Source organism: Geotrypetes seraphini, chromosome 11 (genome assembly GCF_902459505.1).
Source record: "Geotrypetes seraphini chromosome 11, aGeoSer1.1, whole genome shotgun sequence".
Classification (NCBI taxonomy): Eukaryota; Metazoa; Chordata; class Amphibia; order Gymnophiona; family Dermophiidae; genus Geotrypetes; species Geotrypetes seraphini.
In genome coordinates this window covers 70,787,723-70,813,989 of record NC_047094.1, presented here as the reverse complement: position 1 = coordinate 70,813,989, position 26,267 = coordinate 70,787,723, and the positions used below count along the sequence as shown (strand labels likewise).

At 46.7% G+C, this 26,267-nt stretch overlaps 1 protein-coding gene across 1 annotated transcript in view; it reads left to right on the top strand.

Annotated features, from left to right (window-relative positions):
* The window catches only part of ARHGEF1 (Rho guanine nucleotide exchange factor 1), a 207,644-nt gene that overhangs the window by 110,765 nt on the left and 70,612 nt on the right, over nucleotides 1-26,267 (top strand). The window contains exons 10-21 of the mRNA XM_033962587.1: nucleotides 2,812-2,952; nucleotides 4,463-4,492; nucleotides 5,382-5,484; nucleotides 5,624-5,723; nucleotides 6,710-6,745; nucleotides 9,626-9,793; nucleotides 9,911-10,022; nucleotides 11,902-11,917; nucleotides 13,443-13,897; nucleotides 14,344-14,528; nucleotides 14,645-14,788; nucleotides 14,872-14,951. Coding sequence (XP_033818478.1) covers nucleotides 2,812-2,952; nucleotides 4,463-4,492; nucleotides 5,382-5,484; nucleotides 5,624-5,723; nucleotides 6,710-6,745; nucleotides 9,626-9,793; nucleotides 9,911-10,022; nucleotides 11,902-11,917; nucleotides 13,443-13,897; nucleotides 14,344-14,528; nucleotides 14,645-14,788; nucleotides 14,872-14,951 — 1,570 coding nt within the window. The remainder of the gene's footprint in view (nucleotides 1-2,811; nucleotides 2,953-4,462; nucleotides 4,493-5,381; nucleotides 5,485-5,623; nucleotides 5,724-6,709; nucleotides 6,746-9,625; nucleotides 9,794-9,910; nucleotides 10,023-11,901; nucleotides 11,918-13,442; nucleotides 13,898-14,343; nucleotides 14,529-14,644; nucleotides 14,789-14,871; nucleotides 14,952-26,267) is intronic.

The window sequence follows — 26,267 nt, the reverse complement described above, 5'->3', positions numbered from 1 at the left end:
CCTCAGCATTAAAAACTGTAAATACGGTAACAAAAACGAATAGATTTATACTACTTGCTTAAGTTATGTGGACACATGGTAGCTAGACGACAAGATTTATGTTAATAAATTTAAAAACATCTTATACTAAATAGCAAAACTGTGCTTACCAGTTGTTGCAAGATGTTCATTCTAGTCAACTTATCGTTTATCATTTTATTGTCATTTATTAAAACTTGATATACCGCCTTAGTTGCAACACAATTCAAAGTGGTGTACTTACCAAAAGAATAGTATACATATCTACCATCAAACATTTCCTCAGAAATACATATACATTTTTTAGTTGTTCTACTGCACAGTCTTTTGTGACATCTTTTTATAATCATTAAAAATTCTGTAACATATATGCAAATTGGAAACGTGGAATTTTATTATAACTAATGCTTCAAATAGTTAAATATAATTTAATCTATTTTTCCTCCTTTTTAAAAGAAAGCTAAAAACTTAAATAAGCACTGTCTTAAAAGCAATTCTGATACATCCCACACTAAGGGTAAGATGCTGTACATATGCATAATTCATAAAACTATAAACATATATATATGTTTATGCATATATATATATATGTTTATGCAAAAACAAATTAATTTGTCTATATCTGCCTTCACTCATACTAACATTTAAATTGCTTCTTAATTCCAAACATTAGAAATGGATGTCATGCTGTCACACAACAAACAAATCCAATTCTTTACTAGTCCAGTGCAGAACATTGCCTTTCCCGTGCCTATTTAATTTCCTCAGGAGTCTCTCATGAGAGACTTTGTCAAATGTTTTCTGAAAAATCTAGATAAACTATATCAACTGGCTCACCTTTAATCCACATGTGTATTCATGCCTTCATAAAAGGAAGATTGGTTAAGCAAGATTTCCCTTGGCTAAATCGATGTTGCTGTCCCATTAAATCATGTCTGTCTATGTGTTAGTAATTTTGTTAGTGGGCTACATTTACTTTTGCATCTACAAGCTGGATTAACTGGCCAAGACAAGGTGAAGGTCCATCAAATCTGAGTCATGTTTGTTTCTGTAGCCTAGAGCAGTGTTCTTCAACCACCGGTCCATGGACCAGTGCTGGTCCACAGAAATTTCCTGCCGGTTCACAGGGCCAACATGTGCATCAGGCCCAAAACAGTGTTCTTCAACCGCTGGTCCATGGTGCGATCGATGCGGCGTTATCTTTGAACCAACTCCCTCTTCCTAACTGATTCAGTGCACAAAGCCACGGGCATCCTGCGCCTGAACCGGAAGCCTTCTCTCTGACGTTGCAACGTCAGAGGGAAGGCTTCCAGATGAGGCAAGGGATGTGCATGGTACAATTAGTACTATTATGGGGGCGGGGTCTGGGGTGGAGATTGGGTAGAGATGGGCGGGGTCTGGCCCACGACTTAGCCCCGTGTTCTTCAACCGCCGGTCCACGGAATAATTATTTTATTTCTGCCGGTCCATAGGTGTAAAAAGGTTGAAAAACACTGGCCTAGAGAATGACACAGGGACAGGGACAAACTTTGTCCCTGTGTCATTCTTTAAAACTTTGGGCTAGTATCAGTATGTAAAAACTTAACACATCTTAGACAATTGGCAAGTGAAACTAAGCAAGCAGTGGCTTCCCCCATATCTTTCTCAATAACAGCCTATGGACTTTTCCTCCAGGAAATTATCCAAACCTTTCTTAAAACCAGCTACACTATCCGCTCTTACCAAGAGCTTAACTATTCTCTCAGTGGAAAAAAAATTTCCTCCTATTGGTTTTAAAAGTATTTCCCTATAACTTTATCGAGTGTCCCCTAGTCTTTGTAATTTTTGACGGAGTGAAAAATCGATCCACTTGTACCCGCTCTACTCCACTCAGGATTTTTTAGACTTCAATCATATCTCTCCTCAGCCATCTCTTTTCCAAGCTGAAGAGTCCTAACCTTTTTAGTCTTTCCTCATACGAGAGGAGTTCCATCTCCTATCGTTAAAAGCTGGCAAATGGAATAAATGTCTAACCACCCTCATTTCAAGTGCACCCTCCTACCAATCTTTCAGGAAATCAATAAAAACCTATCTCTTTGATAAATTTCTCTGACCCCCCCCCCCCCCTTTTGTTACATCACTGATATACCTACTGTGCCTCTGTCATATTTCCGGTTACACCCAACCTCTCATGGCCCACCAATGTAATTGATATTTATTTTAATGTTCTTCACAATACTTCCTGTAACATCGCTGTACATGAACAGTCTCTTCCTTTGTAAACCGCTCTGAACTGCTTGTGGTATTGCGATATACAAAATAAAGTTATTATTATTATTATCATCTTGGTCGCTCTTCTTTGAACCTTTTCTAGCATCGCTATATCTTTCTTGATATAAGGAGACCAGAATTGAATGCAATATTCCAGATAACGTCGCACCATGGAGTGATACAGGGGCATTATAACATTCTTAGTCTTGTTAACCATCCTGTTTTTAAAATAATTCCTAGCATCCAGTGGCCAGTGCAAACTGTACTTGAGGTTCATTTAATATTAACTTTTAGAAATGGAGGAGCTGGTGTGAAGTGGTCCCTGGACTCTGCTTCCTCTTTTAAATGAGGGGTACAAAGATCACTTTGGATGACAGGAAATGCTGGAATTGACCATGGGCTCTGTTTCTTCTCTTTGAGGTAGAAAGGTGCAGATGTGATGGGTCCCTTGTCTTAGTTCTTTCTTGTTTTGAAGAAAACAATGTTATGAGGAGTGTTGTAGGATATACTGTCTCCAATAATTGTAACTGTTTTCCCTCTCAGGGCAAAGCGGATACTAGGAATGACTCCAGGGGAGCCGGAGCTGATGGAGCTGGAGTCATATCGAACAAATGACAAGAGCATTCTGGAGGCCAAGGAGAAGCAACTAGCAGAACAGCTGCTTATGCGACTGGATGAGATGCAGTGAGTACCCTAGGCTTGGGTGAGGGAGTTGTTCATACTCCAGTCTGCAAGTCGGAGGAGAGATGATACATATGATTGATTCAGTGTCAACTTAAGAGCAACATTGGTGAAGATAGAAGGCAAAGTCTTTGGGCTAAGCTGGGCTAAGAAATCAAGTGCCTGGGAGCTTCTTTCATCTGTCTCACTGTTGCCTCCTACAGCATGACAAGTATGAATAGCTAGCTTGATAAAAGTTTCAGGAGGCTGCTGTGCCCAGTGACTTAGAGAGGATGGACTATTACAGTTTTATTGGACAGGGATACCTCATTTTTTAAGGTTGGAAAACAGTTTTATCCAGAAGTATCTCTATAAATGGATGCACACTTGGGGTCGATGCAGTGCCAGTGAATGCCTAGGGAACAGGAAGAAAGTGAGATTTATGGTTCTGTTTAGCCAGGCTGAGAGCACTTAAAAGTTCAGTGCAGCTTGTCTCATGCTCTGTAACATCTGCTGGATTCTGAACCTCTTTTCCACCCCCAACCTTGGCTCAGATTCAGTGGAAATGGTACCCTGCTGTGCTTCCTCCTCCCCTCTGCCATGTCAGCAGAGATGACCCTCCTCCTCCCTTCTTTCCAGTAAGGAAGCCTCGGAAACAGCTGTGTTGTTTGAGTAGGAAAACATCTGGTAATAGAATGTTTAATTAAAAGGAGGAAAAGCACATTCAAAGGCAAAACTGGGAATATGACCTTTAACCTTTCATCTCTCTCTCTCTGCCCAAACTGGTAATTGTTAGCAACTGTCTTCCCTGAATGTCTGAGCTGGGATGTGGATGTGCCAGCATCCCCTTTCCCTCGCCTCCCTCAAATGCTCTTTCACTGAGTTGCATCATCCATAGCTGAGATATAAAAGTTGCAGAACTCACTGCCTCTGGCTTTTATTCAGCCTGTGACTGCAACAGTGAACAAGCTCACGCCCTATCCTCACAGATATGCACATCTCAGCAGCAACATCCAAACTCCCTGACAGCCTGCACCATGTTCTGCCGGTGAGTGAACCAGAAGACCCATTTTTTTCTCTGGAGGGGAGAGTGCATCTGTTATTCACCCGTGCTCTGCAACTCTACTACTGTTTATCATTTCTATAGCATTAACCCTATATCATGCCATGCTCTATGTTTTTTAAAGATAGCATGGAGACTTCCTCCAAGGACACTGTGCAGGGTAATAACTGATGCATTCTGGTGGCATTGTACTTTACTGTAGACCTTTTACTGGGAGCAAGCACTCTCAGACTTGGCATCCTAGAGAGTCCTGGTTTCTGTTAAAACAGTTGTTAGACTGGTGTCTTTTATATTCTTCCCTCTTTCAGTCTCTCTCCCTATCTTTCACTTGCTGTCTCCCTCTTTTCTGTCCCTTGCTCTTTTTGCCTTCCCTTCTCTCTTTCTTATTTTCCCTGTATATAAGGCTGTTTCTTTCACCATACATGAATAGGTTATACCTCATTTATATGCGTTTCTCTCTCTCTCTTGCAGCCCAACTATTTCTACGGACGAGGAGAAAAGGTAAAGGGCTCAGCAGTTGTCATAATTTGCATCTAGGTGTTGCCATCTAGGGTGGACTGGTAACTCTATCCAGGAATGAACTCAGTGTAGTGGGAGTTCCTCTGATGTGGCAGATAGAGGAAAATAGGAGAGAGAAGACAAAATTGCACTTTCCCATGCCAGCAGAGCATAGGGTGTGGTCATGAGTCTGTGAGTTGAGCTGAGGCAGTGTGGGTGGGATGGCTGTACTGCTCAGTGAGAACAAGGGGGTATTCAGCTCACTGTCCCACCCCCAGCCTGGGGGTGGGACAGTGTATGACATTGAGCATTGTTCTCTGCATAATGCCAATAAGTAGAAATAAAACAAACCAAAGTAAAATAAAATGATACTTTTTTTTTCTACTGGACTAATAACATTATTGATAGACTTTTGAAGGCAGAGAGCCACCTTCTTAGGTCAGTTATGAGCAAAAGATGACGATACCAAAATATATGTAGTGAAGCCATAAGCAATCCAAGACAGTTTTGAGGGAAGAAGAAAACTGCCTTCAAAAGCTTAACTTTGACCTTTGTCAAAAACTGTATTAAGATAGTCCAATAAAAGTTATCACCTTTCTTTTTTTTCACATTTCTATTATCTTTTAAAGTGGATTAACACAGCAAATGTACTGTGTAATATTGTCATATGTCCAGTATATCACACAAAACACTGTTGTACATAGTCCCAAAAAGTGTTATATGAGCTTTGTCAAAGCAACCTCTCCTGTCAGAAAGACTCCAGCAGTGGGAGCTTCTCATGGTAATGTCCCCCCTTCCCTGTGAGCTGCTGCATAACTGGAGATGTCAGTCTCTTGGAGAGTATGCTGTGTCTTTAGTCTGATTTTTGTCTCCCCGCCCCCCTTCTCTCCAGCTCCACCATATTCAGTGCTATTGTGACTTATATGAAGCACCTGGGGGTGAAGACCAAGGTGGCTGACAACAAGAAGTCTAAAAGGCATTTTTTTCGGAAAAAGGTGAGACCTAAGGACTGAAGTATGCTGTCTGGGGAAGAAAGGACAAACACCCCTGGTAAAGATTCTCAAGATTTTAAGTAATTTTCCTACTCAGTAATAAAAATACCCCTTTTCCTTTTTCTTTTATTCCTCCATTCAGATTTCAGGGAACAAAAAGGGAGATGAGCTGTTGAAACCAAAGAAAGGATTCAGTATCCTGGACCCCACTCGCTGGAATCGGACCGGGTCAGAGTTGCACTGTATGTTACACAAATTGTCTCTCATACTGTTGGTGTCTGAGCTCTCCACACTTCAACTTTTTTGTCAGATTCCTGTGATTTATTTTAAAATTATGCTTCACAGATAAAGATGAATCTTACAGCTTAAGAGCAGCTCTCTTTTGCTGGTCCATGTGGCGTGCATGTCTTATGGGATGAGAGATGTTTTTCAGAGCACTTAGTGACTCATAAAATGTCAGAACCAGTCTGCCCACACGTATAGATACTTTTACTTTGAATAGTCAGGGTGATGAACAGTCTGGGTGATGTTAGAGGTAGTTCTATTCAGTTGGTTTCTGCCCTTGTGACATGCTGATTTCATTGAAGGAGAGTTCTGTCTTTAAAATTCTGGTGGTTGAATAAGATGGAGAATACTTTTTGTTTTTGAAGTACAAAAAGTATTCTCCATCTTATTCAACCACCAGAATTTTAAAGACAGAACTCTCCTTCAATGAAATCAGCATGTCACAAGGGCAGAAACCAACTGAATAGAACTACCTCTAACATCACCCAGACTGTTCATCACCCTGACTATTCAAAGTAAAAGTATCTATACGTGTGGGCAGACTGGTTCTGACAATTTTATGAGTCAAAATGTCAATTGTGTTGAGCATCTGACCATTGGGTTCCTGTTTTGTGACTCCTTTGCTGTCATGGGTTTCTAGAGTTGGTATCTATGCCTGATCTGTTTGTTCTGCTTGTTGTGATCCTGGTTGTATGTTCCCTTTGCAATTGTTAATAAAGATAATATATTTAAAAAAAAAAAAAAAAGATGGAGAATACTTTTAAAAAACTGCCCCTGTCTCTCTGTAAGGCTGTTAAACCCCAAGTCCCTTTTAGCCTTTCCTTCCATTATGACCTCTTACTGTCTTTGAGCTTTGCTCAGGTGTAGGACTCCATTTTTCTGGCTTTCTTCACAATCGGTTCCATGCCATCTTTACCTCATTTATCTTCCTTTATTTTTACAGATTTTGACAACAAGCCATCAAAGGTTGACCCTGAAGGTATTCCCTCCCATTCTCCCCCACCCCTTCAAATCAGGCATCTGCTCTCCCACTTCCTCACCAAAGCATGATAGTACGTACCAGAATCACTCCTGGCTGTGGGGCAGGGGCAGGATGGTATCGCCTCTCTTAACATCCATAATTAACTCCTCTTCCACCAATATTACTCCTGACGGAATTCTGCGCAAACATTTTGAAAATTCTGTGCACACTATTTCAAAAATTCTGCAAAGTGTATATGCAAATCATTTTTATTAAAGACCACAAATAAACAAGAAATACAACAATTTAGAGAATAACAAACCCTACCAACCAATCCTCCACCCCACCCACCAACCAAAAAGAAAGAAACTAGGGTGCGAGATGAGCAGAAACTAAACAATCCACAAATTATAAATGCAGCAAATAATTACGCAAGTACAGTGGGAGTGAGTTCCAAAATGGACTCCAAGCGAGTCGAAAAGCTCGCCAAGCGCGACTATCAGAATCTTTCACTTGAGCCCATTTCAATTTCAATAAAGTGAGCATTTGCATATGCCATTGTTACAGAGAGGGAGGTTGAGAATCTAGCCATTGCAACAATATCACTTTCCTCCCCAAAAGAATAGCTTTCCGCAAAGAAGGAACAAAACCCCGGGGAGTAGGTGTCTGTAAAGAAAAAGTATCAAAAAGCAAAAGAGGTTCCACTTTCATGCCACAGGACCACAAGGAAGATACCATAATAGAGATTGCCAAAATTCTTGGATGAAGGGGCTCAGCCAAAACATATGACCCAAAGAGGCTTCAGGGTGTCGACACTTCAGGCAACTGCTGGACAAAGCAGGATCCAAACAACGAACTCTAACAGATGCAATATAAAGTCTTAAAGCAAATTTATATTGAATCTCCCAGTGCAACATATTAGCAATGAGACGCCGTGAGCTAAGAAGAAAAGTTTTAAAGGTGGTATATTGAAAAGAGCGTGCCAAATCTTCATTCCACGCTGCCGCATATTTGGTACAATTTAGTTCAGTACAAGAATCTTGTAAAGTTCTGGTTCTGCAAAGTTTATTTGTAATATTTTGCATAGAATTCTATCCAAAGACCTGAAATTCCTTCCTGCCTTTTCCTCTCAGGATCCAGCCTCAGTTCCCTCTCTCACTCCAACTGCAGTTTTCTCTTCCCTTTAAATCCTACACCTCTCTCAATTGCACCCTGAATCCCCTCCTTGGCCTCCATAGTCTGACATCTCTCTCTCTCACTCTCCCAACTGGCTAAGAATCTCTTACTCCTTTCCCACCCCCTTTCTGGTCTTGGTCACTCTCTTTTTCTCTTTCTACCATACCCCACCACCACTTGTGGGTCTAGCATCCATGTCCTCTCACCCCACCTACCACCACCTCTCGCTTGAACCCTGAATCCCTTCCCTACTCCCCATGGTCTGGCATCTCTCTCTTTCCCTCTCTCTATGATCAAACATTTCTTCCTTCTCACCCCACTTTCTAGCCTGGATTTTCTTCTCATCCCCTTTCCCCACTACTTATTGATCCAGCATCCATGCTCCCTCCCCCTGCATGTCTAGCATCCATATTCCCTCCCCCTCTCTGTCAGCCTAGCATTGCTAGCAGTCACACTCTCCTCCTCCCCCTGCAGATCTAGCATCCATGTCCCCTCCCCCTCTTCTCCTCCTCCTGCAGGTCTAGCATCCGTGTCCCCCCCCCTCTCCTCCTCCTCCTGCAGGTCTAGCATCCGTGTCCCCCCTCTCCTCCTCCCCCTGCAGGTCTAGCATCAATGTCCCCTCCCCTCTCCTCCTCCCTCTTCAGGTCTAGCATCCATGTCCCGTCCCCTCTCCTCCTCCCCCTGCAAGTCCCCCATGTCCCCTTCTTTCCCCCCCAAAAAAAAAATAAATAAAATTATGGTCTAGCATCCATGTACCCTCCCCACACGTGTCTGGTCTCACTCCTACTCACCCTCTATGAGATCAGACATACCTGCGGACCTTCCAGAGCACAGCAGTAGTGGCTTCAGCCAGCTGGCAGAGGCAGTGCTGTGAACAGGCTGCTTGCAGCCAGCCCTGTCAGGGCCTTCCCTCTGCTGCATCATCCATCTACATGAAGTGATGCAGCAGAGGGAAGACCCTGGTAGGCCGGCCGCAAGCACCCTGTTCATAGTGCTTCCTCTGCCAGCCAGCTGCTGCCACTGCTGCTTCTTTGGGAGGCCACAGGTATGTCTGATCTCACGGTGGGGGTTGGTGAGAGGGAAGGAGGCCAGACTCATGTGGGGGATAGTGGCAAAACTGAAGGTTTGTATAGAATTCTGCATGAATGAGGAATTCTGTGCAAATTCTGCGCTGCACAGTTGCGCAGAATTCCGTCAGGAGTACAGTATAAAAGTTCATTGCTTCCCTCCTTGCTCTCCTTCCCCTCTCTTATCTGCTCTTTGTTAAAATGATTCTCATATCAATAGCATGGACACAGTGTGCTGCTGTTAACCTGGAAACTGGTGAGATCTGCTGAGGGCCCTTTCTCAGGGTTTCCCCTACCCTCACCTCACTCCAAGGTGCAAAAAAATAAAAACCACTGCTGCCATTTTGCTTAATAGCATAAGTATGGCACACACAGGAGGGGCCTTCCCATACTTTTCATGCATCAGTCATTTGTCAAATCTGCAACTTGAGATTTTGTTGCTTTAAATAGGGGTTGAACTGGAGAGGAGTTACAGATCAAACCAGATGTGACATGTTTTCAGAAGCACCTTAAGATTTACTGTCTGGGGAAGAATCTTAGACATGAATATTGTGGATTTTGGAGGAAAAACTTGCATGTGGGTGGTAGACCCAGTATTTGTTAGTATTTGGATCTCACCACTGGAAGAGGCTGTAAGTATCTGCACACATTTCAGGTGAAAAGTCTGGAATGGCTGAGAGAAAAAGCAGCACTGTGAAGCCTCCAGACCGTGGGGAACTTAGCGTCGTGCTTCGGAAGAATACAGCCAGCAGCGAGGGAGGTGAGACAGCGGCTGTGGCAGTTGCTGTCCATCCACCCAGTGAAGCTGCAGATGATGAAGCAGGTCTGTAATTACAAATCATTGAAAGGGAAATGGGGCAAGAAGTTGTTGAGGGATGTGCATAGATCAGGGACATGCCTGCTTTGACTACAGCAACACTTCAGTCTCTTACTATTGCAGGATCCGAGGGGACACCCTCATTGGATGCTACTGATGCTGGGAGAGGGGCCATTTCTGTGGAGCAAGCAGTGTCAGGGGAGCATCCAGTTGAAGATGGAGGAGAGAACGAGAGGTGAGATGTGGTTGCGGAGTCGGGGGTGGGGGGGAGAGAGATGGTAGAGTAAGGATGAAAAGGTAGTCACGGGTTGATGCAGAGAATGCAGGCACATGGGAGAGGATGAAGACTATGCATAGAAAGAGGAAGGTATTAACGGCTGCTTGCGCTGCGCTCGCTTCTGCTCACAGTTTTCCTCATCAGTGCTTGAGGCTTCTCATGGTATTTCACCACCCGCCTTTTATGGTTGCACTTCTCAGCTGTTCTTGAGGCTTCTCATTCTGTCTTTTGATTCTTGACAGTCATGACTGCACATCTGTTGGGGTATGCTTGCACTCTTGTCTCATTGTGCTTTCCTGCTTCTGTCTGAGTCGCCATCTCCTCATCTGTGGCAATCCGCAGGGCTATAGAATATTTGTGTATTGGGTTTTTGGTAACACTACCTTTTGAGATCTAGACACAGAATACAGCCTTGTAATAAACAAGTGTTAGTGAAAACGCTCCAGGCAGAACCTGACTTGTGCATGGCCTGGCTTTCATCTGGGCAGGGCACTCACTTCAGGTGATGCAGTTCCTGGGACAGCAGAAAGAGTAGGCCCTCACTGTGTCTCAAGAAGTTACCTGGGTCCGAGGTGCAGCAGACCTCTACCTTAAGCTTATATCTGCTGCATCCTTTTGCTCTGACTGCTCTTTTATAGAGGATATCTTCTTTGTTGCTGAAATCCTTACTGCTTTTGTGTGACAAATTCATTTTCCATCCTGTAGTTCTAAGTTGTGAACATTCCTTGCCCCACAGTGTCGCAGTGTTTGTATCATCACAGTGCTATGCCACAGTGCAAGTGTATTAATTATATAGTGCGCTGTGCTAGGGCACCTTTTTAATAAATTGCGTACAGGCATGAGTTCCTTTCTCAGCTGCCATCTTAAATGGATATCTGAGGCAACAGACTTGTCTATGATCAGAACACATGTAAGTGGCAGAAGCAGGATCTGAGTCCTCTTCTCTGGGTTCCCAGTCTGTTACTCTAAGCACTAGGATGATTTGGTGTTATTCTCAGGGAGGGTTATATTTGACAGAAATGTATGTTCTTACTTTTAATACTTGACACTGTGAGCCTGCTTTTGCTTCCAAAAAGTAAAGTACCTACACAAAAAAGCAGGCCTAAATTTGTGCGGGTATTTTTTCTTGAGCATTAAAGCAAAACTGCACAGTTTTGCTTTGATTATTACGGCAAAGCCCACATGGTTTGCTTGGCTGTGGTAATTTATGCCTTCTCCCAGTGCTGTGGGCCCCCTGCTTGGTGCAAATCTATCATTTGCTGTGACTGTTTAGTGGGGTATGTATGTATGTACCGCACATTTGTGGCCGTCCGTGTGTTTAACTGATAGTGTTCTGCTGAGAAGTCCGTGGAAACTCTTGTTTGAGTAACCAAGTTCTTTGTGAATTGTCACTATTGTGCTGCTTTCACTTTTGCCTTTCGCCACATGTCTGTGCTGGGGTGTACAGGTGTATCCCCCACCCAGTTATCAAGTGTGGTATATGTATGTTTAATTGCTGGTGTCGTATGTGCGTGAGAACTCTGTTTTGGGGGTGAAGCCTTGCTGCCTTACCTCGGTGATGTGTTGCTGTGGTGTGGCAGTCGTATGCTGCCCTGTGGAGGAATCGCCTTTTGCTTCTTTTGCCCCAGCCGCTGTCAGCAGCAGCAATGTCCTTGGCCTGCTTTGTGCGCTTCTTCATTGGACTGGAACTGAGATTCCTGGCCACCATCACTTCAGTACCTTCTGCCAAGACCGTAGCAGTTTCTAAAGCTGGGATCTGAGAACTGACTGGTCTTTAGCCATAGCTGAAGCATTTCCCTACCTGGTCATTAACCTTCGCTTCCTGCTTTGTTTCCAGAAGGAGAAAAAGGTTGGTGACTTTCACACACCCCACTCCTCTTTGCATGCTTTGAGTTTGGAGTGGGAATGGAAGGAAAAGCCGGGGCAGACTGTAAGTAAAGAGCACAGGAGAGGGGGCAGAAGCCTCCACAGCAGATCCTCCCACAGCTAAGTACTCTTTTAACCGGCTCAAAATGACTCGTGACATCATTGTAGCCAGCGGGACATTTGTCAGAAACATCACTTCACTTTCCTGTGTTCGTTTTCAAAATATTTTATGTAACTGGTGCTTAGATGAAAAATGTAAAAAAAAGGTGGTAGGGTTGCCAATTATTAGAGCCACCTGTGTAGAGACAGGTCTCATGTTTTGGAGGCTGTGGTATAAGCTTTTGGGGTCTTCCTTAGGTGCCTCCTATAGGATAATATTTATAAAAATGTACCGTATATACTCAAATATAGGACAAGATTTTTGGGCCAAAAAAATGGCCCAAAAATAGGGGTCTTCCTATATTCGGGTCATCACCCGACCCCCTCCCGAACTTGATGCAGGCCTCTGGTAGGCCGGGACAGGAGGGATCCCTCTTGTCCCAGCCAATACTAACAATTTTTTTATTCCCCTACCCCGCATACCTTTTCTCACTTCCCTGGTGGTCCAGCGGTGTATGGGCAGGAGCGAACTTTCCTGCCCTGTGACCCTCCTTTCGATCTCGTAGCTAGCGGTTAATGGCACGCAGGAGCAACCTTCTCAAGCTCCTGCCCGGCCCTGCGTCGCTCCCTGAATGGCTTCCTCCAGTTCTCATGGGACTCGTGAGAACTGGCTGCAGCCATTCAGTGAGCGGTGCCAGGCAGGAGCTTGCTCCTGCGTGCCTGTGCACCGCTGGCCATGAGACACGAGATTGGAAGGAGGGGCATAGGGCAGGAGCGTGGAAAGTTCACACCTGCCCATACACCGCTGGCCCACCAGGGATATGAGAAAAGGTACACGGGGGGAGGGAGGTAAAAAAATTGTTAGTATTGGACGGGAGATGGGAAGGATCCCTTCTGTCTTGGCCTACCACTAGATCACCAGAGAGGGAAGCGAGTACAGGACAGGAAGGTGGGATATGTTGCAGAGCCTGGCAGGGAGGGAGGACAGGGTGCAGAGCCTGACAAGTAGTGAGGGGGGCTGGGGTCAGAGCCTGGCAGGCATGGGGACTGGCTGTATAGCCTGGTAGGGCAGGGGGGGCTGGCTGTATAGCCTGGTAGGGCAGTGAGAGAAGGGGGCTGGGTGCAGAACCTGGCAGGGAGGGGGGCTGAGTGCAGAGCCTGGCAGGGAAGGGCATGAGGGAGAGGACACTGGGTGCAGATCCTGGCAGGGCATTTCACTTGAATATTAAGCCCCCGTCTTATATTCGAGTTAGTCATTTTCCCTCCTTTTGGAGGGAATGGGGTCTCGACTTATATTTGAGTATATACAGTAATTTTTTTGTTGTTGTTGTTCAATTAGATATCCTCTCTGTTAGAACAATAAATTTTGTTATCCTGAATAAGTAAACAGTAACCTGATGTGTCATACGCATGTGCTATATCTCGCTGATCTTGCCACACTTAAGGGGCTCTGTCCTAAGGTGCACATATCAATTAGGTACATGCATGCTTCCCCTCTCTCCTTCATACTCTCTTCTGAGAGATGAGTATGTAGCTGTCTCTGCCATTTATCTATTCTCTCTTTTTCTCTTCCCCTATCCCCTCACTGGTTGCATGACTACTTCTTCAACTCTGATTCTCCCCCTCCTCCTCCTCCCTGCTGTGTTTGGTATGATGATGGCCTCCATCCTGGGGGGGAGCAGGCTGCCGGGCCGACTGGGGCGCTCTGAGAGCCTGCGTGTGCATGAGCGGAAGCGATCGCAGCGTGGCTCTGCCAAGGGCAAGCAGCCACGGTCCCGGAGTGATGTGGACCTAGATGCTGCAGCCAGAGCCACCGATCTGGGAGAGAAGCCATTGCAGCCACAGCAGCAGAAGAAGCAGAGCTTGACGTAGGTGTCTGGGAGGGGAGTGGACATTGACTGGTGGAAAAGGGGTGGAAGAGAGGGCAAAGAATTGACTTAGTGTCTGTTCTCTAACTCCAAGGTTACCTGCAAACTTTGAACTGTCCTAATATTACAGTTTTTACCCCTACTGCAAGGCATTCATGGACTGATACTGCTGTTCTTTCCAAGGCAATGGAAACTACAGTTTAAGAATGCTTCAGGTTGAATAAATGAATCCCTATGCTTACAAAAGTGCAGCTGCAATATTTGCAGTGGCCACCTGGTGTCAGACTTACCCTCCTATTTCAAGAAAGACTGAGCCATCTTTTAAAAGCACATGGTCAGGGCCTGGGTGTGCAGCTTCTCTATGGCTTTCTGTATAATATCTCTTACTCCAGTATGATGATAGTAGATCTTCAAAGCTCAGAGGGTGTTCATTTACTTCTCTGCAGCCCTGAGCCAGGAGGGGGTGGGGGAGGGGACTCCCCGCAGTCCTTTCTGCCTCCCCAGTCTGAGGAGATTGAGCCGCGTGTTTCGGAGCTGGAGCTGGACCCGCCCAACTGGCGCAACCTTGCCGGTCCCGAGACCCTCCTCAGACTGAAGAAAAGTGAAGTCAGGCGGCAGGAAGTCATCAATGGTAGGAAGCACTGACAATTGCAAACAATTCCTCTGCCTGTCTTTTTCCCTCATGTAGAAGTGAATGCAGAACCCCTGACCGGTCCCTCCTGTGTGTCTATCTCTTTCTCTCTGCAGAGCTGTTTATCACAGAGCATGCTCATGTGCGCATGCTGAAAGTGCTTCATGAAGTTTTCTACCAACCCATGCTCAGTGTCTGGATCCCGCATACAGAATTGCACAATATCTTCCCAAGTCTGGAGGATCTGATTGAGGTGCACGGTAAGAAGATTCAGCCATGACCCATTCCCCATTCTGCCCATCTCTACATGCTGCAAAGTCCTCTCACTTTGTTTCTTTCTTAGCTCTGTTCCTGGAAAGCCTGAAGAATCTGCGGCAGGAGAATGGTTGTGTAATGGAGATAGGAGATGCCCTCCTAGCTAGGGTAAGACTATTAGATGAGAAAAACTCTACAGTGCCTCATTTGACTGGGTGAGTTTGGGCACTGAATTGATTTTTTTTTTCCATCCTAGTTCTTCTTTCTGAGGTTTAATAAAAGGTCCACTTTGGTTTTCCACCATGTCATTTCTTTTTATTGTTTCCAATCCAATGGAAGTTGGAAAAAATTATTCAAGAATTCTGTCTGTCTTTCTCTCTGGGGCAAAATTATTCTGAAAACTTAATGGAATGGGATGACACTTGGCATGTGTAAAATCTTAATGAAAAAACACACCTTAAACTGCCTCTATCTTTCCAACCCCTCCTAAACTTCCCCATGCAAACTGACTGATTCCCTAAAACTATCCCCTTGCAACTACCCCTCCATAAAGCTATTCCTCTGAAACTGCTCCAAAACACATGTATACATTAGGGCTGTACATCGGTTAACATTTTTAATTGCACAATTAATTGCATAAAGCACCCCCTGTACTGTGCAGTATAGAATTAGCAGATGTAAATGCTCAAAATTGACATATTTTAATTACTAAGATAAAAATTATTTATCTTAACTTTTTTGTCTGGTGATTTTTCTTTCTAATCTCGTTTCTTGACTGGTTCTTTCCCTGTGCTTGCAGCACAGTTCTGTGCTGTCATATCTGTTCCCAGGGCCTCCTGTCTGCATTGTTTCTTTTTTTTCTGCTCCTTTACTTCCTGCTGTATTTCAGTCTTTCACATTGTTTTCTTCCATTGTTCTAACTCCATCTCAAATCTATCTATTTTCATCTCTTCCATTTCCTTCCGTTCTCCATTCATGGGCACCATCTCCTCCCATCTCGTTTTTACTCCCTTTCCTCTCCTTTCCATCTCCTTCTATCTCCCCTCCCCTCCATGGGCACTATCTCTTCCTTTCCCTCCTATGGATCACTCTCTCCCTCCTATGGATCACTCTCCCCCCTCCCTCTCTTCACCACTCCACTTTACAGTCACCATTTCTCCTTTTCATCTATGGTCATCATCTTCCTTCTTTGGTTTTTCATCCTCTATTCCCAGCATCTGTACCCTTCAAAAATCCCCCTGACATGTTTACATCTCTGTGTGTCTCTTCTTCCTTTTTCTTCCTGCACTTCTGAACCTTCACTCCTCCCCTAGATTCACTTTTTTTAACTCTCCTACCTATCCCTCTCAGCTCTCTCACCTTGTCTTTAATGCTGTAGCGCTGAAGGCATTCTGCCTTTCTCACCTGTCCAAAACCTCTCTTTCTGTAGCGTCCTGCTTCCTCTGATAGAATATCCTGTTTCTGGGGCAGGATGCTTTAGAGAAAGAGAGGATTTGGGCTGGTGAGAGAAGCAATATGCCTTCAGCACTGCAGCGTTAAAAGCAAGGTGAGAGGGACAAATAGGAGAGTGAGAGAATGCAGACCGAAAGCAAGGGCTGAGGCACTAAAGTAAGCAATCATCACTAAACCTGTTTTTACAGCTTTAGCAACGATCACTGTTAGCGACTTGATGCACAAAACATTTTTTTTCAATGGCACAGATATTTTGTGTTACACATACAAAATGTCTGTCCCATTAAAAAAAAAGAGAAAAAGTCCCCACCACCACCACAGGCCCTCCCCAGTGACACATGACAAACGTGCCCCCCCCCCCAAGTCACTGTCCCCCTGAAAGCAAAAAAATGGCAGGAGGGATGCCCATTCCCTCCTGCCACCGGTCATCCCCAACCCCACCCTGAACCCCCAAAAATGGCAGGAGAGATTCCCACTTCCTCCTGCCACCGGATGCCCCCCACCGAACCTCCAACATACCTTTTTAAAATGTTGGAAGCAGGAAGCCCTTAGGAAGGTTCCTGCTTCGACTGCCAGTCTCAAATGACACACCTTCCCCTCCCTGGTGCATCATATAATGCACGGGGAGGGGCCAAAGGCCCTGATTGGTTCAGTTGCTTAAGGCCTCTCCCAAGGGGTGGGGTTTAGGCATCTGAGTCACAGGCCTTAGGCACCTCCCTCTGTATCCAGGATACTGAGGGAGGAGCCTAAAGCCCTGATTGGTTAGGCTTAAGAGTGGCCATATATGTTTTTGTGTGCAGGTTCCACACCTAACAGCTGTATTTAAAATCATCATGGAACTTAAAAAAAAAAAAAAATACTCCTGAACTCACAGTAGCAAAGAGGCTTCACCTGTAGGTTTTCTGGTGCAATGTGTCTAGGAGTCCTGACTGTAGATGATTTCCTGTATTCACAAGTTGTATTGCAGAAGGATGAAATTTACATTCTTCAGCTCCACTTCCTTCTCCAGTGGCTATAGTGCACCCTTCAGTTTTTCCTTCGGCAAGTGAGTTAAGGTTTAATTCTGATCTGTTCTTTTGTGTGTGTGTGTTTTCTCTGAATTTGAGACTTTTCGGTGCTGGAGAGGTCCCTGGTAATCCTGGGGCAGCTCTGCCTGGGAGAAGGCGTAGACTCTGTGAAAGAGGTCTGCAGCTGGCAAGACAACCCTCCGGGTTCCTGTCGGCCAGCCTGCATTGAGACTAGTGGAGTGTGGGGTCCACTGCCCTTAAAGATAACTTGCATCCTGATTTATCAGGTGCTTGACCACAGGCTGTTTGGCTTCTGTGTCAGATCAGCAGGGCTTAACAGATGCCAACTGCGTGGATTCCTCTCCCTGCTCGTGCATGGATCTGTGGAGGTTGAGGCCTAGGTCGGAGTTTAGTCTGACTGGCAGCCCGAAGATCCCAACTTATGGACCTGGTCTGAAGAATTGAAGCAGTGCTTTCTCCATTTCCAGTTTCCGTGAGAACTAGCAGGCTGTCACCAGCACAGACAGACGGTGAGTACTGTCTGTTATAGTCTAGGGGAAAATCAGGGGGGGGGGTCTACATTTGCAGATTTTGAGCATACCTGGGGCTGTATTTAGGGTCCCCCACCCCCAAAAACACCATCCTTGAATTTTTTCATTCTTTAGTGTGATTTCTTGGGCCGTTTTTGGTATGACCATCCTGCCACTGTGGCCATCTTAGGTTTCCCAATTTTGCTTAAAAAGCCTCTATGTGCCTCAAAACTCATTGTTTTGCCTTAAAAATACTAAGAATGAACTGGAGATATCCCAATATCATGTGAGATTTGTGATGGATGACCGGCTGAACAATCATGGGACATGAGGGAGGGATGGGAGACTCAGTCTATGGCCACTTCCTCCCCCCCACCCCCAGTATCACTAAGGTTGGGGAATCACAGATGGTCTGGGAAACCCCCCCCCCAAAAAAAAAACCTTTTAGAAGGAGACTGAGCAAAGCACAGGTTTATGGACCCTGCAAAGCCTAGGAACATAAGAACATAAGAATTGCCGCTGCTGGGTCAAACCAGTGGTCCATCCTGCCCAACAGTCCGCTCACGCGGCGGCCCCCAGGTCAAAGACCAGTGCTCTAAATGAGTCCAGCCTCACCTGCATACATTCCATTATCCCAGGACAAGCAGGCAGCATATTCTTAACGTATGGGTGACGTCACCGACGGAGCCCCGGTACGGACACTTTTAACTAGAAAGTTCTAGTTGACCGCACCACGCATGCGCGGGTGCCTTCCCGCTCGACGGAGGAGAGCGTGGTCCCCAGTTTCTTCGTTTCCGCGGAGCGAAGAAGACGCATGTGCTTTCAACGGCTGTTGAAATTTTCTACTTTGCCTTCCCGCTCGCGTAATTTTCTTCCTTTTTGCTTTTTTCCCTTCGGGTTTCTTTTTCGTCTGAAAAAAAAAAAAATTTTTTTTTAATTTGTCTTTTCCTTTATTTTTCTGGCCGGCCCCGGCGGGGCCTGTTGCCATCATACAGGCCTCCGGGTTTGATTTTGCGGAGGCCGTGTTTCCATTCATGCCCCCTCAGCCGGGTTTTAAGAAGTGCCAGCGGTGTGCACGCCCGATCTCTCTCACTGACCCGCACAATTGGTGCTTACAGTGCCTGGGTCCAGAGCATCGGGCTGACACCTGCACCCGCTGTGCTACTCTTAAAAAAACGTACGTTAAAGAATAGGCAGATCCAGCAGAACATCCTTTTTGGCACCGGATCTGCCATGGAGTCTGCCACACCATCGACGGCGCCGCTAAAGTCGGCACCGACTACCTCCACACCGCCTGACCCTTCCTCGGGGTCGATGGCGTCAGGTAAGCCGGCTAAGAAGCCTTCCACTTCCCTTGAGCGCCCTCCTGCCACGGCGGCGACACCGGTCCTCCCGGCATCCAGCCGACCCCGTAAACGCTCCGCCCCGATTTCGGTGAGTGCCTCGTCATCGGCCTCCTCATCGCCGGGGCGTAGAGCAGCACCTACGGTACCGAAAAAGAAAAAAGCGGTACCAGTGCCTGGACGACCGCATTGCGGCCATACTCCAAACTCAATTACAGGAGCATCTACAGCAACAACTACAGCACCTGTTGCCAACAATATTGGCCCCGCTCCTTCCGGTACCGGACCGGCCCGAGCCTCGCACCATACCACCGGAGTCGACTCCATCGGTACCATTAAATACGTCCATGCCGGTGCTCGCGGCGGAACCCATCAACCCTCTCGTGCAACTGCACTCTGATGCCGATCCTCTCCGACATCGGGACCGTCGCCAAGCCGACCGAGACCGGCACCGCTCCTCTTCTCCCGGTACCGTCTCCATGCGTTCTGGCAAATCTCTCTCTAAGACTCGCCACGCAGAACCATCCACACCATCGTCCCGCCCTATACACACCGACGTCAGGGACCCGGACCTCTGGGAAGAATCCCAACCCGGTACCGACGATGAGGCTTCTTCAACCGACGAGGAGCCCTCCACAATCGATACCGGTTCCAAGCCTGAACAATCCTCGTTCTCCAAATTTCTTCGGGAAATGTTAGCGGCTCTCTCTATCCCATTAGAATCTGACTCTAAGAAGTCACAGGCTTTCTTAGATGCCCTAAACTTCGAGCAACCCCCCAAAGAATTCCTAAAGTTACCCATCCACGACATCTTACGGGAAACTTTCTACAAGAATTGGGAGAACCCTCTCTCGGTACCGGGGGCCCCTAGAAAACTGGATAGTCTCTACAGGGTCATCCCTATCCCGGGGTTTGACAAACCCCAACTACCCCATGAATCTCTTCTTGTCGAATCCACCTTGAAGAAAACCCAGGGATCCAGTATTTATGCTTCTACCCCTCCTGGCAGAGAGGGCAAAACGATGGATAAATTTGGCAAGCGCCTTTATCAAAATTCAATGCTTGCAAACAGAGCCAATAATTACACCTTTCACTTCTCCTTCTACATGAAGCATCTGGTTCAACAACTCTCTTCATTACAAAAGTATCTTCCTGAACTTAAGGTCCCTCTGTTCCAACAACACATTTCCAGTCTGCTCCAACTCCGCAAATTCATGGTGCGCTCTATTTATGATTCTTTCGAGCTCACCTCTCGAGCTTCAGCCATGGCGGTTGCCATGAGACGTCTGGCCTGGCTGAGAGTTTCCGACCTCGATGTTAACCACCAAGACCGCCTGGCTAACGCACCTTGTCTTGGTGATGAACTTTTCGGAGAGTCCCTAGACTCCACCACCCAGAAACTCTCTGCTCACGAGACCAGGTGGGATACTCTCATCAAACCAAAGAAGAAGACTCTGCCTGCTCGCCCCTATAGACAGCAGTCTTCATACCAATGCAGATTCTCAGCCAGACCTCTTCATCCACCTCCGCAACAACCTCGCCAACCTCGTCAGCAACAGCAAACTCAGGCTCGCTCCCAATCTCATCAACCTGCCAAGCCTCTCCCTCAGTCAAAACCTTCTCAGCCCTTTTGACTCCTTTCTCCAGGGCATAGCCAGTCTCTCACCAGCGTTACCTCTTCCTTAACCTATCGGAGGACGCCTGCAACTTTTTCTCAGCCGATGGGAGGTCATCACGTCAGACCAGTGGGTCCTTACCATCATTCGCCACGGCTACTCTCTCAACTTCCAGACTCTTCCACCAGACAATCCTCCCGTAGAGTCTGCTTCTCACTCCTCTCAAACCCTCCTCCTTCTCAAGGAGGTTCAATCCCTCCTTCTTCTCAATGCCATCGAAGAAGTCCCCCAAGACCAAAGGGGTCAGGGATTCTACTCCCGCTATTTCCTGGTACCCAAGAAGACAGGAGACCTACGTCCCATCCTCGATCTCAGGGACCTCAACAAGTGTCTGGTCAAGGAGAAGTTCAGAATGCTCTCCCTGGCCACGCTTTACCCTCTTCTCTCTCAACACGACTGGCTATGTTCCCTAGACCTCAAGGAGGCCTACACTCACATTCGAATCAATCAGACTTCACGTCGCTACCTCCGGTTTCAGATACAGCACCATCACTACCAGTACAAAGTGCTACCCTTTGGCCTCGCATCATCGCCCAGGGTGTTCACCAAGTGCCTTATTGTGGTGGCGGCCTTCCTCAGGTCTCACAACCTCCAGGTGTTCCCCTACTTGGACGATTGGTTGGTGAAAGCACCTACGTCTCCGCTTGTGCTACAAGCCACTCAACACACCATCTCTTTCCTCCATCTTCTGGGGTTCGAGATCAACTACCCCAAGTCGCATCTGCTTCCCACACAGCGACTTCAGTTCATTGGAGCAGTTCTCGACACCACTCTGATGAGGGCGTTTCTCCCCTCCGACCGTCAACAGACCCTGCTCCATCTTTGCCGCCAGGTGCTCCTTCATCACTCCATCCCTGCTCGGCAGATGATGGTCCTCCTGGGCCACATGGCTTCCACGGTCCATGTGCTCCCTCTGGCACGACTCCACCTCAGAACACCTCAGTGGGCTCTAGCCAACCAATGGTCTCAGACCACGGACCTTCTTTCTCATCCCATCTGTGTGACATCGTCTCTTCAGCGATCTCTTCAATGGTGGTTGAACTCCTCCAATCTTTCCAGGGGTCTGCTTTTTCATCTACTCCCTCACTCCATGGTCATCACCACGGATGCCTCCCCCTACGCATGGGGAGCCCACCTGGGAGAACTTCGCACACAGGGTCTCTGGACCCCTCAGGAACGTCAACATCATATCAATTTCCTGGAACTCAGGGCCGTGTTCTATGCACTCAAAGCTTTCCAACACCTTCTCTACCCTCAGGTTCTTCTCCTGTGCACAGACAACCAAGTCGCCATGTATTACATAAACAAGCAAGGCGGCACCGGTTCTCCCCTCCTCTGTCAGGAGGCCATCCACATCTGGACCTGGGCCACGGCCCGCAATCTCTTCCTCAAGGCTGTCTACATCCAGGGCGAACAGAACTCCCTGGCCGACAATCTCAGCCGCATCCTTCAACCTCACGAGTGGACTCTGGATCCGACCACACTCCACTCCATCTTCGATCGGTGGGGCACTCCTCAGGTGGACCTCTTTGCAGCTCCTCACAACCATCAACTGCCCCTTTTCTGTTCCAGACTCTACTCTCCTCATCGTCTGGCCCCGAATGCGTTCCTGCTCAACTGGACGGGTTGGTTTCTCTATGCCTTCCCTCCACTTCCTCTGATGTTGCGGACGTTGTTCAAACTCCGCAGAGACAATGCCACCATGATTCTCATCGCTCCTCGGTGGCCTCGCCAACACTGGTTCTCTCTCCTGCTCCAGCTCAGCTCCAGGGAGCCCATTCCTCTTCCTGTGTTTCCTACTCTACTTACGCAGCAGCATCAGTCTCTACTACATCCCAATCTGTCCTCGCTCCACCTGACAGCTTGGTTTCTCTCGGGCTGACCTCTCCACAGAATCTGTCTCAGCCTGTCCGTCGCATTTTGGATGCCTCCAGGAAACCGGCCACCCTCCAATGTTACCATCAGAAGTGGACCAGGTTCTCCTCTTGGTGTCTACTGCATCATCACTCATTGGCGGTGGAAACTGTACTGGACTATTTGCTCTCTCTGTCCGACGCTGGCCTCAAGTCTACCTCCATCAGAGTCCACCTCAGTGCCATCACTGCGTTCCATGAGCCTATCCTCGGAAAACCTCTTACGGCTCATCCCCTGGTTTCCCGGTTCATGAGAGGCCTCTTCAATGTCAAACCACCTCTGAAGCCTCCTCCAGTCGTCTGGGACCTGAATGTGGTTTTGTCAACCCTCATGAAACCTCCGTTTGAGCCTCTAGCCACTACTTCACTCAAATTTCTGACATGGAAGGTGCTTTTCCTCATTGCCATCACCTCTGCCAGGAGGGTTAGTGAGCTGCATGCACTGGTTGCCGACCCACCTTTCACTGTTTTTCACCATGACAAGGTGGTTCTGCGCACCCATCCTAAGTTCCTTCCCAAGGTGGTCTCGGACTTTCACCTCAACCAGTCCATTGTTTTGCCTGTCTTTTTTCCCAAACCCCACTCTCATCCTGGGGAACAGGCGCTGCATACGCTGGACTGGTAGCGTGCCCTTGCTTACTATCTTGATCGCACCAGGGCTCACCGCTCATCCCCTCAGCTCTTTCTATATTTCGACCCTAACCGTTTAGGTCGCCCTGTCTCTAAACGGACGCTTTCTAACTGGCTTGCTGCCTGCATTGCCTTCTGTTATGCTCGGGCCGGTCTCTCACTGGAAGGCGCTGTCACGGCCCACTGAGTCAGAGCTATGGCTGCTTCCGTGGCTTTCCTTCGTTCCACGCCCATTGAGGAAATCTGCAAGGCTGCCACTTGGTCCTCAGTTCACACGTTCACTACTCACTACTGTCTGGATGCCTTCTCCAGACGGGATGGACTCTTCGGCCAATCTGTGTTACAAAATTTATTTTCCTAATGGCCAACCATCCCTCCTCCCCCTCTGTTAGCTTGGAGGTCACCCATACGTTAAGAATATGCTGCCTGCTTGTCCTGGGATAAAGCACAGTTACTTACCGTAACAGGTGTTATCCAGGGACAACAGGCAGATATTCTTAGGACCCGCCCTCCTCCCCGGGTTGGCTTCTTAGCTGGCTTATCTTAACTGGGGACCACGCTCTCCTCCGTCGAGCGGGAAGGCACCCACGCATGCGCGGTGCGGTCAACTAGAACTTTCTAGTTAAAAGTATCCGTACCGGGGCTCCGTCGGTGACGTCACCCATACGTTAAGAATATCTGCCTGCTGTCCCTGGATAACACCTGTTACGGTAAGTAATTGTGCTGTTTAGCAGGAACTTGTCCAACTTTGTCTTAAATCCCTGGAGGGTGTTTTCCCCTATAACAGACTCTGGAAGACTCTCTGGGTGAAGAAAATCTTCCTTATATTTGTATGGAATCTATCCCCTTTCAACTTTAGAGAGTGCTCTCTCATTCTCCCCACCCTGGAGGGTGCTTCGGGATCCTCTCATCTGGGCTTTACTCCTGATTTTGTCAACTTGCTGTGGAAAACCTATTTAAATTGTTATAGGTCTACTAAATCAGTCAAGGGAGCACTGAGGACTGTTTGAGGGGACTTGGCTTCTCCCAAGTACATTCTCTCCAATGGAGCATTCTGAGCAGCAGCCAGAGGACCAGTCAGATAATGACTGGGGAGACTGGAAGTTGGATTCTATGCCTTTACTGTCTGAATAGGCTAATGGGAAGCATGGGCACGGATTAGCTCAGACCACTGGGTGCTGGATATAATCAGAAAAGGGTACCAACTCAAATTCAGCTACTCTCTGGTGGATCACTTTGTGCATCCATTGTGCAGGATAGCCAGTAAAGGCAGTCAAAGTCCAGGCAACAGTGCACAGGTTTTTAGCCATTCAAGCCATAGAGCCTGTTCAACAAGCAGAATTGGGCTTGGGAGATGATAATAATAATAATAATAACTTTTTTCTTCTATACCGCCACAATCTTGCGACTTCTAGGCGGTTTACAATCGCTTTGTATTCTTCATAGTGCCCAAAGAAGACTGGAGGCCCATCCTGGATCTGAAGTCAGTCAATGCGGCCTTGAAGTTGCCACGGTTCTGCATGGAGACTGTTCGGTCAGTCATTGCAACAGTTGTCCCAAGGAAATTCCTGATATCCTTGGATTTGATGGAGGCCTATCTCCATATTCTAATTTTTCTGGAACACAGGAAGTTTTTGAGATTCCGTGTTCTGGGGCCAGAAGTTGGGTCCCTTAGAGTGCAAGTGGCAGGTCTCTCGTTTCAGAGGCTGGTTGGGCAAGGGTTCCTTAGCTCTGCATTCTGACGTAGTCAGATTTTTGAAGGAAATGCTCAGGTTGAGGCCACCAGTAAGATGCCCCTTTTCCTTCATGGAACCTTAACATCATTTTGAGTGGGCTCAACAAAGTGCCTTTTGAGCCTTTGCAGGAGGCATCATTGCTGAATCTAACAGTGAAGACAGTTTTTCTCATAGCCATCATCTCTGCAAGAAGAGTGTTGGAGATACAGGCACTGTCATGCAGAGAGCTGTTCCTTAGGTTTACAGAGGCGGGTGTTTTTTCTTCACACTGTTCCTTTGTTTCTTCTGAAGGTAGTTTCGTCATTCCATGTCAATCAGTTAGGTTGCCTGCTTTTCAGACCATGGGTTCCAAAAAGAGGGGTAAAGCTTTGCAACTATTGGATGTCCAGAGAGTTCTTCTCCAATACCTCAAAGTAACCAATGAATTTCATCTTTCAGATCATTTGATTGTCTTAACCAATACTTCTAGGCTGGGTAAACCAGCATCTAAGGCAAATGTTTCCAGATGGATTCGGATGGCTATTTCATCAGTGTATATTGACTGTGGGAAACAGCTACCAATTTCCTTGAGAGCACTCTCCACTAGGAGTGTGCGTCTTCATGAGTAGAGACTTGGGCAATTCCTCTTGAAGAGATTTGTAGAGCACTCTCCATATATTTATAAAGTTTTACAGAGTGGATGTGGCAGTACGAGAGGATTCTGCTTTTGGGTCCTTGGTTTTAAGGGCAGGCTTATCAGTCCCCTCCTAGGCTCAGGAGACTGCTTTGGTACATCATCTACAGTTAGGACTCCTAGACACATTGCACCAGAACAGAAGATTAGGTTCTTACCTCAATGATAATCTTTCTGGTAGATATGTCTAGGAGTCCTGATTAGTTCCTCGGACAGAGTGTATGTCCACAGCTGGAGATATTCTCCTGCCAGTCTGATATGAAGAGTAAAATATCTATCTAACATATAATAATAATAAAATATCTATCTATCCATAAGTGTTAGTGTTGGTCACACTTTGACAGGTGGGGGGTTCATTCCACCTTGAGTTACATTATGTGTTCATTAACTTGATTCAATTTTGTTTTACAGAGCAGAATAGAAATGTGTTATCGAGGATGTACCCTGTACCCCTCCTTATTTTTATGTTGTAGTGAGGATCGATTGCTTTGGTACAAACTGAAGGTGGCATTACAGCCACTGGA